Genomic DNA, 19057 nt, shown 5'->3' on the forward strand with positions numbered 1-19057 from the left:
CTTTAGATACTTATAGAAAGTCCTAGGATCAAAAATAAGAGATTTAAACAAAGTCATAGAGACAACAGTCTGCAACTTGTGTCTATGTGAAAGGATTGACTGGGAAAGATAGTTTAGATGGGATAGTGAATAAAAGAGATCTGGGAAGAGTATTGAAAAACCCACTGTAGAAATGTCTCCTTATGAACACTAGGAGTATGGCACTGATATAACATTAGTTGGAGGGAGTTTGTGAAGCAGGTTCTTAGACTGGAGTGACACAGTTAAAATAGTATTCTGGGCCTCCCCGGTGGTACAGCGGTTGAGCGCTGGGTTGCGAAGCTGCCCACAACCTCTGCAGCACCAGTTCAATCCCCGGCTGCTCCCCGGCCACCAGAGGAGGGTCCCACGTGGCGCGCAGACCTCTCCTGCCGCCCGCTGCTCCCCTCAGCAGTGTACTTCGGTCCTTCTGCCTGCTCTGCTCCCCGCTCTGGCTTGGTGAATTCTCTCACCCTCCCGCGCTTCTGACTGTACCCAGTGCTTGTATAAATAAATGAAAAAAATAAATAAATAAAATAGTATTCTGACTTGTAAACAGGTCTGTGGTGAGAAGTCAAAGAGATCCAATAGCAGACAATTACAAACACCTAGAATTATATAGATGAGGATTGACTAGAGGTGACAGTTACAGAAATTAAGAAAAAATCAGTCAATCTGTTGGCCAAGTATTAGATAGGAATATAGTTGGGTGTAAATATACTCCAGTCCTTCTCACATATCATGCCTTTCTTTCTCAGAGTATCTCTGTTTCAGTATCAACATCCAAGGCCAGTATATAGTTGAGCAAAATTTACAAAATTACAGAATCATGATATTGGATGGAATCTTTGAAGGCATCTGGTCAGTTCAGGAATTCAATCTATAATAATACCTGATCCCACCCAATCTAATCAACAGGGAGAACAACCTTCAAACCAATACCAACATATTCTTCTCCTTTCTTATATAGAAGTGATAACTATTTAGTTACACCCAAACCAGAACTTTTTAGAATTTCATCTTCATAAACAGCCTTATCAACACTTCCTTGCAAGCAAGTTCTGTATGAAATTCTGCTCAGTATAGTTACGGTGACCACAGTATGATTAAAATTTCAGTGATTAGAAGATTATCTCTCTTAGAGCAAGAAGCTTGTTTCCTTGCAAATCACATTGGACAGTCATAATCATGCCTGATGGATCATGAGATCATATGCCTATGTAAAATGTCATTGCTGAGATGATCTTAGATAAGAATAATCAGCAGAGGAAAAAGGTGTTCTATAAATTATTAATTTTATTCTACCGATAATGTGGCCAAAGATAATGGTCTCACTGACTCCAGCCTTGCCTTCTATAGTCCTATTTATTGCAGAGCCCTGGAATTTTCCATCGAAATCAAATCAGATCCCATTTCACACAGCATTCTGAATCACTCAGTGGCTCCATTTTTGAAATACAGTGCAAAGCTCCTACCTGCAGACACCTAACAAGACTCCCATGGCCAGTCACTTCAGATTTCTCCAGCTTCTGATTTGTCTTCTGTGCAAGGCACTCCTCACAGAAGTTCCTTTCTCTCTATATATATATGCACACACATTTTGTTGACACAGGTCCCATATGTTTGCCCATATTGCTTTCTCTTAAAAATCCTTCCTACCCTCTTCACTTACCTTTCATTTAATTCTTTAGACTCAGCCTCCACCTATTCTACCTTTATCCCTGTCTAATTTAAATAGCTCTCTTAATTCTCCCATAGCCCACATGCTTCCTTCTTTCAGAATGCTTTCTACAGTATAGTAGGTAAAATCATCTCCACTACTGGTCACTAGACTTTCCTTGAATAAGGAACAAACTTTCAGTTACCTTGGTTCTGCAAACTAATAAAGTATATGACACGGTGCTAAATAAATATTTTTTGAATTACTGATGCATCTAGAAGTCAGTGAAACTCAATCTTATGTTTTTTTCATTTTAAAAATTTCTAGAGCCTTAGGGAACACTAGACAAAATATTGTACGTAGTGGGAAGATAAAAGAAAAGAAATATCACAAAATTAAATACATCTTCCCTTTGGAGGTTTTTTTAAAGTTCTAAGTGAAGTTTTATATATTTCATAAGATTTTAAAAATACTTCAAAACAAGCAGTTAATGCCAGAAACACACTTGGAGAGCAGCTTGCCACTGGCAGGCTCTGCTTAAACCTGTTATATGTACACATTGAAAGTGCGTCCAACTCATTCATGTATTTCCCATCAGATAAAATGTATGGGGGAGGGGAACGTGTCAGTAAAAGAACAAACCTGCACAAATCTTTTGCTGTAGTGAATTCAGGGAGTGATTAACTTGAAGCAATACATGGTGAAATAATTTTTTTTCCCCCAGTTATACCTACTTCAGGTGGAATCAACTCCATCCTTAGGAATGAAGAGGAAATTTTGCTGTGCTTTAGGAGAGGAGAAGCTGGAATGTTAGCCAGATACATACTTAAATGCTCTCAGGAGTACCTTAGTAGTTTTATTTCTTTTAAAGAAAACTGCAGATCAACTGTTGTAGTTTGCATTTATTTTCATTTAAGTATAAGCAAATGATGTCTAAAGTACTATTCTTTGGACCAATTCCTCTTGTTTTAAACCAATAGGCCTATCTAGGAACTATGTCAAATATCCACAGACATTTCGTCCTTCAAGTATTTGCAAAGAAACCAATATCCACAGTTACACATCATGTGAAGGGATCCTTTTACCTCAATGGTCAACATCTCTGTAAGTTGTTGGTAAGAGTAAACAGCTGAACATTTCACAAGAAAATGATCTCAACCTCTAGCCAACTGCTGATTGGTGAGGTGATGACTTTTTTTCCTTTTCAAAGGGAAAAGGAAAAGATGCTGCTGCTTCAGCATCTTCTCCTGGAGCCCCTGGCAGAGTTTCAGGCCTTGTGTCTGGGGAACCCTTGATCGCATCACAATGACGGAAGCCAAGTGCTGGCCTGCAGGAATGAGGACTGTTTGTTCACAGCAGAGACGGAGCAGAACTGGGGCGTTAGAGAGTTCAAGGGTGCCTTGAAGAAAACTGCTGCTGCTGTAGGAGGGGACTTCCAAAGGCTCATGTTATTTCTCAGTGACCATTGTTCTATTACCTTCTCCTAGCTTTTATGGAATTGAGCCAACAGTTCCTGCTTAGGTGTTTTTTCTTCCTGTAGTTCCTTGATGACAGCAAAAATGGACAGTTTAATAGAAGGGTTTTCATATATTTTCAAGTAGTGCCACAGTGAAGACTATTCTCTGGAGAGAAAAGTATTTTATTAATGAATGTGGTATGTATTTTTGGTAGAATCTGAAATTAAAACAGCTCACTGTTTTTGTCCTGCTTGCTGTGGATGGCATGTAGGTGTGTTGTTTGGTGTGGTGACTCAATTTCCTGTAGCATAACTGGCAACTCCATATTGAGGCTTTTTTAGTAGGGATTAAAAGGTCAGCTACTGAATGTCTTAGAACATTTGGGGTTAAAATTCCTAAAAGTTAAGGTTTAATAATGATCCTAAAAAGCCTGTGGCTAGCCTTGTTGCCTATAAACTTAGGAATTTGGGAAGTAGTATTCTCAGCTTTTTTATACTAATATCAACAATAAGTCTGTTTGAGTCAGAATTTTATGAAACAAATTTCTGGGCTAGTAATCATTCTAATTGGTATGTAAATGTGCTATTGTCTTTCTTTTTTCCCCCATCATCTAGATTTATACAGTGAATGCAGATTTTAGAATTTAAAATATGTGTACATACCGCCATTATGATGGTGTCCAGATACTGACTGTCGAAATGACTAATCCATGATTTTGACATAAAGTGATATTCTGAAATAAGTTGTCCCTTTGGCAGTACTACTTTCTTACGCAAGTCCTGTATTTGAGTGCATAATGTCTTGAGGTACTGAAACTTTCATGAATTACTTTTCCACTATCACAGTTAAAAAATAAACGCTGAAATATAATGGGGAGTACCACATCTTGCAAGGTTCTAGGGTCGTATTTCTGAAAACTTTGGAGAAGCTGGTGAAAATGGGGAGAGGACCTTTGAGGCTCAGACTTTGGAATAGTTGGAATGAGGTAAAGAAGAACATGGAAAGCCAAGCAGAAGAGATGTAGAGAGAGGGAACTTCTGACTACAGAATGTAACTGGTGACTGGAAAGATGGCAGTGAACAAGTCCTAGACACAGTGGTTATGCATCTTTATTTAACCCACTGGATATACCAACTAAAAGTGACCTAAATAAGTTCATTTCCTTTTAAAACTTTCTACATCCCCGTTTTATATAGTAGAGGAACGGAAACAGTAAAAACAGAACAAAACCTTATGATAGTAGGTAATACTCATATAGTAGTAGACGTATTACCATCACAACTAGGTAATGCTGTACTTGCATATGGAAGAAACTAATGAAATGATATATAGATGAACATGTTGTATTATGTTTAGAGGCTTAATTCTTGCGTGGGATTCCATGGGACTTTCTATAGTATGCCTGTGTAGTGTTTCAGTTTTTATAACAAGTATGTAATATTTTTTATATTATAATCAGGGGAAGGCTACACAGATAGAATATTTACTTAATATAAAGACTACTTAAAGTTACATTTATGGTTATTCTATTCAATAGGAGAAAATGTTCCAATTGTATACTTTAATTCACCTCTCAAGGTCTAGATTATTTGTTCACTAAATTATATATTTATAGAGATTGGTGTGGAAAAACAGAAGTAGAATAAGAGAGGCAAATTTTAACCTAGTGTTCTCAAGTGAACAACAAGCAATTCAAGAATCCTTGATAACAATGAGCCACGTGGCACATGTAACAAACACTTTGAAAGTTATTCTAACTTTCACAAATTTTCCATAAAATCTTATCTGGGAAATCCCAAGAACCTGAGAGTCAGACCATGAAATGCTTGGTTGTGCCACTGATCATAAAGAGTCTAAATGACAAGGGCACACGTTCTTCAATACCTGTAGTTTCCAAGATAAAGGAAGTGATCTCACTGACTTTACGTAAGCTTATTGTCAATGTATTCTTTCTAATTGACAATAACAAAGTTTTGTATGATGGACTCTTGGGAGTTTGGATTTTCCCCTAGTGAAAGGTTTGCTTATCCGCAGGCTAATGTAGTGAAACCCTCTGCACTTGATTCATTTATTTATAGTGCCCTTGTTCCCTAGGGCCAGATTTTGTAAATAGACCGCTTCTCTATGATGCCTTTGGATACGGACTTTTCATTTTCTCACGTTTGCCTTTCTGTGTGTGATGGATAGAAACACTTCCAGACTTTGCCCCTTTGGTCAAGACTATCCTTGACTTTAATTTGCAAATCCACACTCGGAGGGAGCATGTATGTAGGACATGTGTAAACTGCCCACACCATATGGTATCACAAGACCATCCTTGACTTTAATTTGCAATTCCACACTCGGAGGGAGCATGTATGCAGGACATGTGTAAACTGCCCACACCATAGGATGCCTTCACGTAGCTATTCCTTTGAGATGCCTCTCAATTTCGAGTGTGAAAATACAGCATCTTGTCAAATCTGGATTCTAAAGCATTTCGACCACGTAGCATTGTGTATGTTTATTTGCTTATTTATGTCCACCCCAAAATGTAGAAGTCTGTAACTTAGCAGGGTTTGGGCTGGGTACTAATAAGAGTCTGGTCTTAATAGAAATGTTTTTATTCCCACAGCCACCCTGCCCCCTTGAAGAAGGTAAAGCCTAACCCTCAAATATCAAAGCTTCAAAACCCCTAAAACCCAAACCCACAGAAACGGTTGCTGGGGTCCTCAATAACCTTGTGTGTGCCGCCTGTCGGACAACCTTGCAGGAAGCAGCTAGTGGCGGAGATAATGGGGCCCGGGCGGTCGGAACCGCCCGTAGGGGCAGCGGCTCCGCGGGGCGCGCGGGGTCCCTGCGGGACAGGTGCGCGGCCGTGCGCGCGTGCGCGCCTGGTCCCGCCTGAGCCCCGCAGCGCGCGCGACCCCGGACGGCGGGCGGGCGGCCGGCGCTCCACGCCGGGTTTTCCTCTGCTCCCCTCACGCCGCCCCACAGCCGCCCCACAGACACACACGCTCGCGCCCGCGCCTCCCGGGCTCCGCTTCAAAGCAAGCCGCGCCGGGTGCGCGGGGTGATGCGGCGCGGCGGCGGGGCTGGACGCGGCTGGGGGCCGGGCCGGCTTAGGCCACTCGGAATCTCTCCGTGAGGAGTTGAGGAGGGGCCGCAGCCGCGAGGGGCGTGAGGGGGCTGTTCCCGGAAAGCCGCGGCGATGGAGCCGCGCTGCGCCCGCCGCCCGAGGACTTGAGAAAGAAAACAGGAAACGTGGTGGCCGCGCACCCGGCCGGGCTGATTCATTCGCTGCGAGCGCCGCGCAGGAGGCTCGCCAGGCGGGGCGGGCGCGGGGACGCGGCCGGGGGCCCGGGACCAAGGAGATCGGGCGGTGGACCAGGCGCTCCCTCCACCGGGCGGGCTCCGAGGCGCGCTCGCCACCCCCTGCGCCATCCTCAAGGACGGGGACTCCGGCCCGCCGCGCCGTCTAAAAGTCACATCGTGGTTTCTCCGTGTCTGCGTATGAAAGTTGACTGGCCACACTTTGCGCTCCCTCCCTGGACGCTGAGCTGAGACGCCAAGCTGGAGAGACTGTGCTTTCCTGAGGCCGGCCGCCCCGCCAGCAGAGCCTTGGCCCCCCTTGCGGTGCCCGGCTGGACAATATGAAGGAGCAGCCCTCATGTGCGGGCACCGAGCATCCGAGCATGGCGGGGTATGGCAGGATGGCCCCCTTTGAACTCGCTGGTGGCCCCGTGAAGCGCTTGAGAACTGAGTCTCCTTTTCCCTATCTCTTCGCAGAGGAGGCCTACCAGAAACTGGCCAGCGAGACCCTGGAGGAGCTGGACTGGTGTCTGGACCAGCTAGAGACCCTGCAGACCCGGCACTCTGTCAGTGAGATGGCCTCCAACAAGGTAAGCCCCTGCCCTTAGCTCACATGTGCCCCTAGGCTGTGGATCCCCTTGCCTGGCGAAGCCACCAGCACCCCCATGACCCCGGGGGAAGACATGTCACACTGCGTGTTGACTGTTCCGCACCCTTGGAAGAAGGGTCCTGATTCTGTGCCTGCCTTCTCTTACATTCACGCCAGATAAACCTTTTGCAAAAGTAACTTTGATGTAGTTTGATTGCAGTATTCCCTGGACACAGTGCATTTTCTTTTTTTTTTTTTTTTTTGGTTGGGGGGTCTCCTAAGTGACATTTTGCCCTTGCAAAAGAAACCCAGCGCGGTCCGTTCAAGTTGCACGTTTAAGGGTATTTTGGGCATTGCTAGTTGGAAATAAGAGTTGCTGGAGGTCAGTGCCATCTCTTGGATGTTACCACTTGCGTACCTCACTCAAACTTAGAACTGAGTCCAGTGAACTTGGACCTTAACCTTCATTTATCTAGATGTCAGGGTACCCTGTACGAACATGGCCTGTGTGCCCACAAGAAGCATCTACAAAGTCAGAAGGTTCATTGTGGTCATTACCTTAGTTTCTATGAGTCTTAGAGAGAAAGTCCAGTTTTCTGAGGTCATTTAGTTACAGTGATGCTTAAATGGAGCATTTGTGCCTATGTGCCAAAGGGCTGGTCTTCTTGGTTAATGGAGTTTTGAGGGCTGAGAAGTAACCTTCAGCCTGAGTCAACCTTAAAGCAAGGCAGAGTGTTGTCAGTTTTGCTCTATGTATTTTTTGGAATTTCTGTTCTTTTTGTCTCTATGTAAGGAAATAATTGGGATGATGTATGTTTTTAATGACTATTTGGCTGAAGGGATGAAAAAGGAGGCATGTGCATGTTGGATGCAGATGGCTGAAGGATTCAGCCAGTCCGGACTGGTAACTTTCTGTGGCAATTGGTAACACTTGGCCTCTTAAAAAAAAATAGGTAAGTATTTTTGGCCACCTATTTACAAGGTCAGGAAGGTTATGCCATTCTCCTGTTTATCTGCATGCACATGTCTTTCAAGCAGTGATGCTTTTTTTAAAAAAGCTAAATGTAGTTTTTATCCCACCTGTTTTTTTCCAGGCAGTTTTTTAAAATGGCAAAGCATTTCAGCCACTTGATTGTCTTGTCTGCTAACAATGCTTATGTGGGTAGCATTGTTAATGAAAAGTTGACTTAAGATAAAACAAAAGGGACCTTCCCCAAGCCCTCCTCACCCCCAGTCATTGCCTGCAGGCACTAAGCAACTAGTGAGCACACTCACCTACCCATATGCACACTGGTGATCCAATCTATTCTGTTTGGTTTATTTGTTAGATTGTTTGGGTCATTTGGGTCTCATTTCTAAATATGGTATGGTTCCTCATCAAAATTATCAGTCATTGCTCTCCTACTCCCTGCTCTGGCTTCGGGTGCCATTGTCCTCACTTGGCTAACAAGTTCTTAGTTCATTGATTAATTTTATAAAATATAGTTTTTTAATAATTCAGTTCATATTAGCCCTTGACATATGCTGAATATTTCCAGACTCCTAATTGCTGATTTGGAACCATTCTGTATTGAGCCTACTTTCTTAATTCTCTCCTCTGATTAATTCGGTGTAGTAAGAAGAATGGGACCTAAAGACATCTAACGAGATGTCTAAGCCTTTGCTAATGTTTTCAAGATGATTTGACAGTACTTTTTCAGTGAAATAAACCTGAGCAACTGCAATTACTTTCTCAAAGTCTATGCTCTTCATGTTGAGACCTACATTAAAATTTAAAAATGAACATGAAATCTAATAATGACTTCAACTGTCAAGTACTTAATTTATCCGTTCTTTAAGGTGAAGCAAAAATAAAACTGTAGGTCAAACAATTGCTCTTTTTTTTAAAGGCACCAAATAAGATTTTTTTTTTTAATCTTCATTGTGCAGGCCCACAAGTTATACTTTCACTTAATTTCCAGTGACTTGACACTTACTCTTAACATTAAGAATTTCAGCTGAACTGAAGCTGAAGTTGCTTAAACTTCTAATGCCTACGCCATTCAATTTTTAACCCATTTCTAAATGAGTGCTAAGCTCATGTGATTTTTTTATAGATGAAAAGGATTAGTGTAGAAGGCAAAAAGCTCTTGGTAAAGGTTGTAAAGTTACCCTTCTGCTTGATAACAAGGGCACAGATAAGTCACATTCACTTGAGCTGTAAACTGAGTTGAAGCAGCTGATCCGAAGGTCCCTGTGAGTGATGCCGAACCTAAGTCTAAAGAGGAAATGTGACAGCTTGCATCATGCATCCATAGTAGGAATAACTGTAAAACATCGCTTTTTGATTATTAGCTTAATTACCATCCATTCTTTTTGTGTACTTCTTTTATTGTTTTAAGTTATTCACTTTTTGCTTTTGAAAAATCATGGCTTTTCTGTTTTCTTCTCGCAAGGTTTTTTTTGTTTTGTTTTTTTTTTTTAAGTGTACCATAATAGGTTAAAATGACAAGATAAAAATACTAGTAAAAGATAAGGATTTTTGAGTGATAGTAGAAAAACTTATTATGGAGGTGATTTGGGGTATTAGGAAAAAAAATTGATCCCTGAAAATCATTTACCAAAATGGGTTAATATTATTTAAAGTTTATTTAAATCTTAATAAAAGGAATCTAAACTATTAGTAGTTTTTAAGTGATACTCTAGAAGCATCCACTTGTATTTCCTGATTGGCATTGTCATGTGTATAGTGCTTATTGATGGTTTTGGGGCAGGAGAATTGAATTTGTGGCCAAGACTAGCCCTGGCTGTAGGATGCTTGTACTAAGTGGAGTAAAAACTCCAGATGACATTTAATTTGAGTGCTTAAATCTACAGCACTTACCCTTCATAAGCTCATTAATCTGCCTGAGATTTGTACAGATTTCTTTAGAACCTCAGTTGAGGGAGGTTTGGGTTTGCCCCAAAGCTTTGGGGCAAACAGACCTACAAGTTGAATCTTGGTTTTATTCCTTGCTGGCTGAGTTACATTAGAGAAATGACAGAATTTTTTAGCTTCAGTCTCCTTAGTTTAAGGTGTGAGTGATCTATTTTTCTTGAAAAGGCAATATAAGAGTTAAAATATATATATATTTTATATATATATATAATAGCTATCAAACAGTGTCTGGCAATAGTAGACACTACACTCGTTATTGGTATTATTATTTCATTTTAGGTCAGACTTCATTGGCCACCTGCTTGATTAAAATAAGTTTTTTGTTTTTACCATTCAGTTGTTAAGTTATACCTGATATTGTAAATTTCATGGATTTTTATAATACAATTTTTAGATAACTGTCCTTAGTGCATATATCTGTATTATTAAAAAGTGATTTGATTATAGTGTTTTTGATATAACATAGACATAAACATTTTTAATTTTTTTTTTAGAAGCTTTTTTTTTTTAAGATTTATTTATTTATACAAGCACTGGGTACAGTCAGAAGCACGGGAGGGTAAGAGAATTCACCAGAGCTGGGAATAGAACAAGCAGACTGACGAAATACACTGCTGAGGGGAGCAGCAGGCGAGATAGGTGAGGTCTCCTTCACCATGTGGGTAGCTCCCTGGCTGGAGATTGAACTCCTGCTGCAGAGGCTGTGCTTCACAGCGCAGTGCTTAACCCCTTGTGCCACCAGGGAGGCCCGGAAACTACCATTCTTGAAGCGAAAATCTATCTTGAAATTAGGATTCAAGCATCCTTCTAAGAAACAAGGATTTTCTTTAGTTCATTCCAGATGTGCATAGGGCAGCTTTGAAATATGGCCGTGAGTTCCTCATGGAATGAATTTTGTTTGTTTGGGTTTTAACAAACATCTTTATCATGTTCCTGTTACCTCTAAATTAAATTACTTTTCTGGTATGCTTTTTCTTAGTGTTACTAAGAAAATTTAAATTTATAGGATAATGGTAACTTTTGTTTGATAGTACAATAAACTATGTCTTTTTATTTTTTATTTAAAGAAAAGATCAAATAGTACCTTTCCCAAAGTTATGGATAAATGCAATAAACTTTTATCCCCCTGCAATAGCAAGAATGATAAATAATGCTTTTGTTTGACAAGATTCTTATAATAATCACATTGGTTGTAGTTATTACTTCAGATACATATACAAAGGTGTCTTACTGTCTGCTCCCCCTGCTGCTTTTTAATAGTCAATGCATATATAACATATACTGGAGTTTCCTATGACTTCTGATACATTTTCTTCTGTGCAAAAAGGATTTTGGAATGAATATAGACTTCCTCAAAATGTCTAAATCTCAAGATAGTTCAACATATAGTTTGATGGTTTTGCCAGCACAAGATAACTCTTAGGTCAGAAATAACGAACTTTTGCTAAGAAGGAAGCTGAAATGAGTTGGAAAAGGCATTTTAATTTCATGGAGAGCAAATAGCAACAGTCATATTCTGACTCATTATAAGAGAATTAAAAGATAATTCACATGCCTGAAGACAAAGTTTTAAAAAAAAATTATCTTCTATAACTAGAAAATCATTGGTATTTTGAGTTTGGTATTTGCATCTTCATCCATTTAATAAAAGTAGATTTGGCAAAGATTTATATACAGAATTTTAGATACATGTGTATTTACACTTAGTACCTTAAAGTTAATATGAAGGATTGAGAATGCCTGTTTTTAATGATACCTATTTAAAAATATAGTTTCTTTGCCTTTTATTGTTAAAAATCCACAGGAAGGAAACTGATTTAACAGAAATTTTTGTTTCATTGAATAGTAAAGCCTTTGACTTTCACTTAATAAAGCAGGATTAAAACAAATCTTAATTTGTCACTGTTGTCTTCAATTCAGTTCCTACTTAGTGACAATAAGCTTAAATATCCCTAATAGTTATCAAAAACCTTTTTATAAGTTTTTCTGCTAGTTTCTGAAACGTAATAGCACCAATTTACAAATTAATTATGGTAGGGGAAATCCAAGACAGATGTCAAAAACCCCTTCAACACCTACCCTAACAAAATTGGCACGTTACAAGTATACATCTCTCTTACATTCACTTAGGTACTAGTTTGTCTCACTTTCCATCATTGAAGAGTTAAAATAAAATTTTGAACAAATAATTTTAAATAACCAAAGAGATTTCTCCATTTTATGTAATTTGTGGGGAAAGGATTTCTGTAAACGAAAAAAAAAAAAATATGTAAACAAAAAAAAAAAACTTCTAATTTTTGCATTTCAATAAGTTAGTCATTTGTTGAGACTTTGCTTCCAATGAGCATGTTCTGATTAAATTTATAGGATAATGGTAACTTTTGTTTCATAGTACAATAAACTGTCTTTTTATTTTTTATTTAAAGAAAAGATCAAATAGTACCTTTCCCAAAGTTATGGATAAATGCAGTAAACTTTCATCCCCCTGCAATAGCAACATGATAAATAATGCTTTTGTGTGACTTAAGATTCTTACAATAATCACATTGGCTATATCTATTACTTCATATACATATACAAAAGCAGATGTGAAATGCTGCTAATGCCTTGATTTAAGTTGATAAATAAAATACATAATATCTATTTTTTTGTTTCAACAAAAAAACAGCCCTTTAAAACTACAAATTTCTTTCATAATGACATAGCTCCATCTGCTAAGGCAGAGCTACCTGTTGTGATAGTTTAATTGGCACTATTAGTCTAAGGTCTTTCCAGGAACAGAGAAGTAGGTAGCCCTTTATTTTACTATTCACAATGTCCTAATTTTTTTTAAGATTTATTTATTTATACAAAAACCGGGGTACAGACCAGATGCACGGGAGGGTGAGAGGATTCACCAGAGCCAGAGCGGGGAACAGAACAGGCAGACTGACGAAATACACTGCTGAGGGAAGCAGTGAGCATGGCAGTAGAGGTCTGCGCGCCATGTGGAACCCTCGCCGGTGGCTGGGGATCAAAGTGGCGCTGCAGAGGCTGCGGGCAGCTTTGCAACCTGGCGCACTCAACTACTGCGCCACCGGGGAGGCCCACAGTACCCTAATTTTAAGGACATTTTAAGATGGCATTTTATTCACTAACAGACAAGGGCATAAGCCTTGATAATTTGCTTAACCAACAAACAATTCCACTGCATTCACTAGAAAATTAGTTGCATTGGCTTACCAAATGCAGTGATAATATGTTTATTATTCCTTACAATATAAAAACATAATATTTCTTAAAAGAAAAACAGGATCTTTCAATTCTGTAATAAATAATAGTTTAAATTAGTGTTGCTCAACCCTTCTTATTTCTATGTACATTCATATCTATTCCATGCTGAATGTTTTTGTTTAGAGCACCTGTTTTTCAAAAGTAAATACCTGCATAAAGTCATGGGTTTGATATCCTTGTTGTATTTTTGTCTAATATACATTAAAATTAATATGTAATAAAATGAGAAAACGTTCATCTGTGTGCCACCTTTAAAGTATGTTACTTATCACTCATGGATACCAGTCCTACTTTTGGGTGGCAGAAATAGTTCTAGAAGTTATTTTTGGTTAAAATGATATGTTTGTTTTAAAGAATCTGATTTTCCTTCTCTTCCGTGAATGGAATCTCCCCACTAGATGAGAAAATGCCAGATTTCATCAGCAGAAATATCATGTCATGAGACATTTCTCAGGAAGAATGATCTATGGATTTAGAGTACCCTCCTACCTGGCTTGGAGTCCCTCTCAACCTTTTACTAGATGAATATTGGACAGCTTACATTCTGTGATTTAATTTTCTTATCTGTCATATAGTTGCTATGATAATTTAATGAATTACAAGATAGGATTGTCTATATAGAGTCAGGAACATAGTAAGTGGGCCAGTAATTTAAGTCCTTTGTTTCCACCTAAACTGAAACATCATCTTTCCTATTTTGGTGGGGGAGGGGGTTGGTTAGAGAAAGGCCACCTTGATATCTATGCTTCCAGTGAGCTTTTTAAGAGGAAATTATGACTTAATGATGTTGATGCTAACCAGAGAGAACTGTTGGGGTGTTTTATTCACCCTTCTCCTTATCTTATGTTTATTTGTAAATTTATAGTAGAGCCATCAGATTGGTCTAATGACATTTTATCAGAAAGTCTACAATTTTCTGAGTTGTTTTTAGCTGAACATAAAACAGTGGAGAATAATCTAACCAGTTTTTCTATATGAATATATCCCTGTTACGCCTAAATGAGATTTAAAGTAACCCAGCTAGAGGTTTCTTACTAATTTTTAATTTTTTTAATGTTAACAAAAGTATATTAAGGACATGGTCTCTCAATGCAGCACTCAATTTGACCATCTGCTAGACACAAACATTACCTTGCTCTGTCAGTTGAGTGTGCCGAAAGCAGTGATACACACCTAGCACCCTCATCTTGGTTTATTAACCATTTTCTAAATCAAAGGAATCTGGACTCCTTGGAGAAATAACTGATTCTAGAACTGGGGCAGGAAAGGAGGCTGGAACATGTTGTAGTGACAACAAGGAAGCAATACAAACTGAATCCCACATTGTTGAGAACATATCAGCTCTTTGGAATTGATGTTTCTGTGTCCTTTGGGTAAATACCTGAGCTTTTTTTTTAAGATTTATTTATTTATACAAGCACTGGATACATTCAGAAGAGAACATAGCAGAGGGACTTAAGATAAAACTGAAAGACCTCCCAATTACCAAAGCAGAAACTGTTTGATCAAGAAAATAAGCTACTATTGGATTATAACCCAATGTACAAAATAAATATCCATGAGTTCATAGTGATATAGTTTGTTGGATAAATAATTAAATAAAAGAAAATAAAATTCTGCCAGAGACTTCCAAATAATTTGTTGCTACTTTGCTCTCAAGGAAGGAGAGCATAACTCCCCACTTTTTAAGTATGGACTGTCCATATTAATTTCCTACCCAAAAGTGCAATATGGAAAGAAGGAAAAAGAATACCGGTAGAGTGGAGACACCTGACACGCTACCTCAGCCAGGTGATCTAAGTTAACATCAACAGTGACAAGTCACGTCATAACATGCCTTGATATGGTCAGATGAAATGGCACTTTATATCTCAAGTCTTCCTGCCAAAAACGTATAACCCCACTCTAATCATGAGAAAAACATGAGAATTCCTAGTTGAGGGGCAGTTGTAAGACACCTGACCAGGACTCTGCAAAACTAACAAGCTTTTCAAAAACAAGGAATATCTGAGAAACTGTCATAGACAAGAGGAGCCTAAGGGGACGTGACAACTAAATTAATGGGTTATCCTGAATGGATCCTGTTGCAGAAAGAGATCATTTAGTTAAAACTAAGTAAATCAGAATAAAATGTGGGCTTTAGTTAATAAGACACCAATCTTGGTTTAATAGTTTTGATAAATGTGCCATACTAATGTAAGATGTTAATAATAGGAGGAGTTGGGTTTGGGCATATGGGAACTCACAATTTTTCTGTACATCTGAAACTTTTCTAAATTAAAAAGTTTACTGAACAAATCTTAACCATTTGGTAAGGTCCATCTGGAATGCTGCTTCCTCTGTAAAGCCTTTTCTGTCTTCTCCTGTAACTCTCATCCCACGTCCTCTAATTGGTATGTCTCTATTGACTTTATTTTTTTTATTTTTTTATAAATTTTATTTTTATATTCCCCATACAATTGCAACCCCCTTATTTTGACCCCAATCCCTCCCCTCCCCGGGCCCCACCCCCCATACAGTGTCTCTGGTTCATAGTTGTTTGTTGATTTTGATGTTCACTTTCTTATAGTTATTCTTTTTCCTGGTCCCTTATTTAAGTTTTCTAGATTCCTGCTATGAGTGAGACCATCCGGTATTTTTCTTTTTCTTTCTGGCTTATTTTGCTGAACATGATCCCTTCCAGCGCCATCCATGTTGCTGCAAATTGCATGTGTTTATCTTTTTTGAAAGCTGAGTAATATTCCATGGTGTATATGTACCACATCTTCTTGATCCAGTCATCTATTTTTGGGCATTTGGGTTGTTTCCAAAGCTTAACTATTGTAAACAGTGCTGCTATAAACATAGGGGTGCAGGTGCTCTTTGGAATTGATGTTTCTGTGTCCTTTGGGTAAATACCTGAGCTCTTTTTTTTTTTTTTAAAGATTTATTTATACAAGCACTGGGTACAGTCAGAAGCGCAGGAGGGGAGGATGAGAGAATCCACCAGAGCCAGAGCGGGGAACAGAACAGGCAGACCGATGAAGTACACTGCTGAGGGGAGCAGCGGGCACGGTAGGATAGGTCTGTGCACCATGTGGGACCTTTGCCAGTGGCTGGGGATCAAACCAGTGCTGCAGAGGCTGCCGGCAGCTTCGCAGTCCAGCGCTCAACCACTGCGCCACAGGAGAGGCCCGTTTTCTTAACTCTTAACATAATATTTATTACTTTGTCTTCTTGTTACCACGTTGTACATGAGTTGTTACTCCTTTTTCCAATCCCCATAATACCCAACACAAGCCTTGTAGAGTAGGTGCTCAATAAATATTGGATGAGGTTGTGGCATTTCTTGAAATGCAGCTGCTGCCTTCAGTGCTGTGGAATCATTACTGATTAACCTCAAGAGTAACATTAATTTAATTCTTTTATAGGTAATAACTTCAATTTTACTATTTGTTAGATTCTTTGTAAAGGAGTTACTAAATGTTTGATCAAAGACTTGAATATCATTAAGTGAAAGGAATATAAATTAACCAAATGGAAATAGTCTGTTCCTGCCTACATTTACTTCTTTGGTAGTTTTGGTAGGGTTTCTCATCATCAGAATCTTAAAGCATCACAATTACTGTTAACCATTACCCAATTCAGCTTCAAGCTTTGTGTTAGAACTAAGAGATAGAAGTGATTGTCTAATTTAGCTAATCTGAGTTGGAAGATGAGGTTCAAACTTAGAATACCTCCTAGGTTAATTGGAAATCTCCTTATTACATATGTATTGCACTTTCCAGTATACCATCATCATTTTGGGTCATTTGTGTATCTTTTTTCTAAGCTTATATCCATAAATTATGGGTAATAGTTGCTTTTTTCATGTGTTGTGTCTGTTAATGAAATATGAGTCTGTTTCTCATAGCAGGTGGATTCAGTAACTTCAGATATTTAGTGAGTTTTCTGGCCACTAGTGAAAATTTTGATGATGCCTTCTGTGTAGCTTCTAACCCAAACCCAGTGAAAATCAATATATCATTTTGAAGATGTTCACATAAATTGGTACTGTATGCATTTCTCACTTGGATTGGTAGACTAAGAGTCTGTGCATTAGAGTTGATGCCTTAGAAGACAAGTGGTTTTCCTGTCACTTCCCACTTGAGAATCTCAATTCTGCTTATGGACACTCACCTTTCAGAAATGTTGCAATAAATGAGCTCAGATTAGGCTTATTTCATTTAAATTCTAAAGTATACAGACAAAAACCATACAAGCTGTATTGATAGTCTTAAACTGTCTTCCCTCCTCTCTGCCTATTTTAGCAATAACATTCTTAGGGTTGCTCCAACTAAAAATGGTATATCTGGATACTGTCCCTGCTAACCTGGGAAGAAAAGATCTATTCATTGGCATTTGCCAGTTAGGTGTATTCCATGCAGTTTTACCCATCAACATCTCTGGTCTGCTGAACTATATTTCTATACAGGAAAGTGGTGTGCTGTGCAGAGCATAGCACCATAATAGGAAACACCTCGTTCTGTCATAAACAGATCTGGAGAGTAGAAAGCACAGGTCTGAGAGGAATGTGTCTACAGCAACCAGGCAAAGATGAGGCTGCCATTGTGGAGTAACAACAGACTGACATCTGTCTACTTCATTTCAGAAAATAGCTGGCAGGTTAGAAGACTACTTTCCATTGTTGGCATAGCAGTGTTTTGGTTGCTTTGTTTTTGTTTTAGATCTAAATATAAATAAAGATATCTTAAATAATAGTTTCCAAAATATTTTGAAAGGATAGATCAAAGTTTACCTTTTGTTATTCTTTTAAAGAATTTTATCTGATCATTCCAACCCAAGCCCATAAGGGAGAAAAAATAGATATTTCACTCAGTGGGAAATTGGAAAAAAAAATTTTTTTTAAAGAATCATACAGAAAATAAGTTTCTTGTGCATATATTTTAAACAATTATGAATTCTACAGAATTATAAAGAAAGGAGAGTTTCTTGGTAAGGTCACTGTTGTTTGTCTTTATATAAAGTTCAACTTTTAAAAAAGGATTACATTCTTTAACTAAGAAAGATTCTATTTAATTGTTGTTAGTTTTTCTTTAAACAAGAAAAATAATGAATTATAACTTAAATATTGGTGGACTTTAAAAATTTAGAACAAGGATAAATGTTAAATTTGTAAAGGCTTTTACAATTTTTAATAAAGGAGTACTTTGGGAGTTATATGTGTGAGAGAGGGAGATTTCATTATTTTCAGTGAAGCCTTATTTCACAAGAGTGATTAAAGAACTGCAAAGGATAAAAGAAAGTTATAATTCTATTAGAAGAGTATAGAAAAATAAAGGTAGATTTAGGAGAACTAAAATCTAAAAAAAAATATTTTTGGACAGCTTTGTCAAAACCTTTCATACATTAAGTGGTCAGTGGTTGTTTGCTGGCATGTTCCTTCCCTTTTTTTTTTTTTTAAGTAAGCACTGATCCTCTGTTAATTCTTTGTTTTGAATATTTCAAGTCAGTTTCAAAAATATGTTCTGAATGAAACTAATTATCTTCGGTACAAATTTTGATTTTCTGTGTTATCTTAGTCTTATATTCTCAATATGGATGTTTTAGATCTCCATAAGGGTAATAATTATGTCAAGAAATCGTAGGCATATTTTACTAAAAATGGTCTTATTTCTTTACTACACATAAAGAAAGGACTAGTTCTCTTTCCCCTGGAAGCTACTGTTTGTGTCTAACTCTACTTTTTTTGTACGGTGTTAATGGGCAGTAAAATGCCTAAAGGGTACAGAGTGGAAGAGACAAACAGACAAAGAGCGTATTTCACTACAGACAGAATTGTCAGTCCCTGTAAAGGTGAAATCCCTTCTCTC

The 19057-nt window shown here is 38.4% G+C and overlaps 1 protein-coding gene across 7 annotated transcripts in view; it reads left to right on the forward strand.

The window, feature by feature from the left end:
- PDE4D (phosphodiesterase 4D) overlaps positions 1-19057 on the forward strand; it is a gene marked incomplete at its 5' end in the record, with an annotated part of 1035071 nt that overhangs the window by 976746 nt on the left and 39268 nt on the right. For all 7 annotated transcript variants that reach the window (XM_084234300.1, XM_084234299.1, XM_084234301.1 and 4 more), the window contains one exon: positions 6904-7016. In XM_084234300.1, the coding sequence (XP_084090426.1) occupies positions 6904-7016 (113 nt within the window). The remainder of the gene's footprint in view (positions 1-6903; positions 7017-19057) is intronic.

Source organism: Talpa europaea, assembly GCF_964194135.1.
Source record: "Talpa europaea genome assembly, chromosome: 5".
Lineage (NCBI taxonomy): Eukaryota > Metazoa > Chordata > Mammalia > Eulipotyphla > Talpidae > Talpa > Talpa europaea.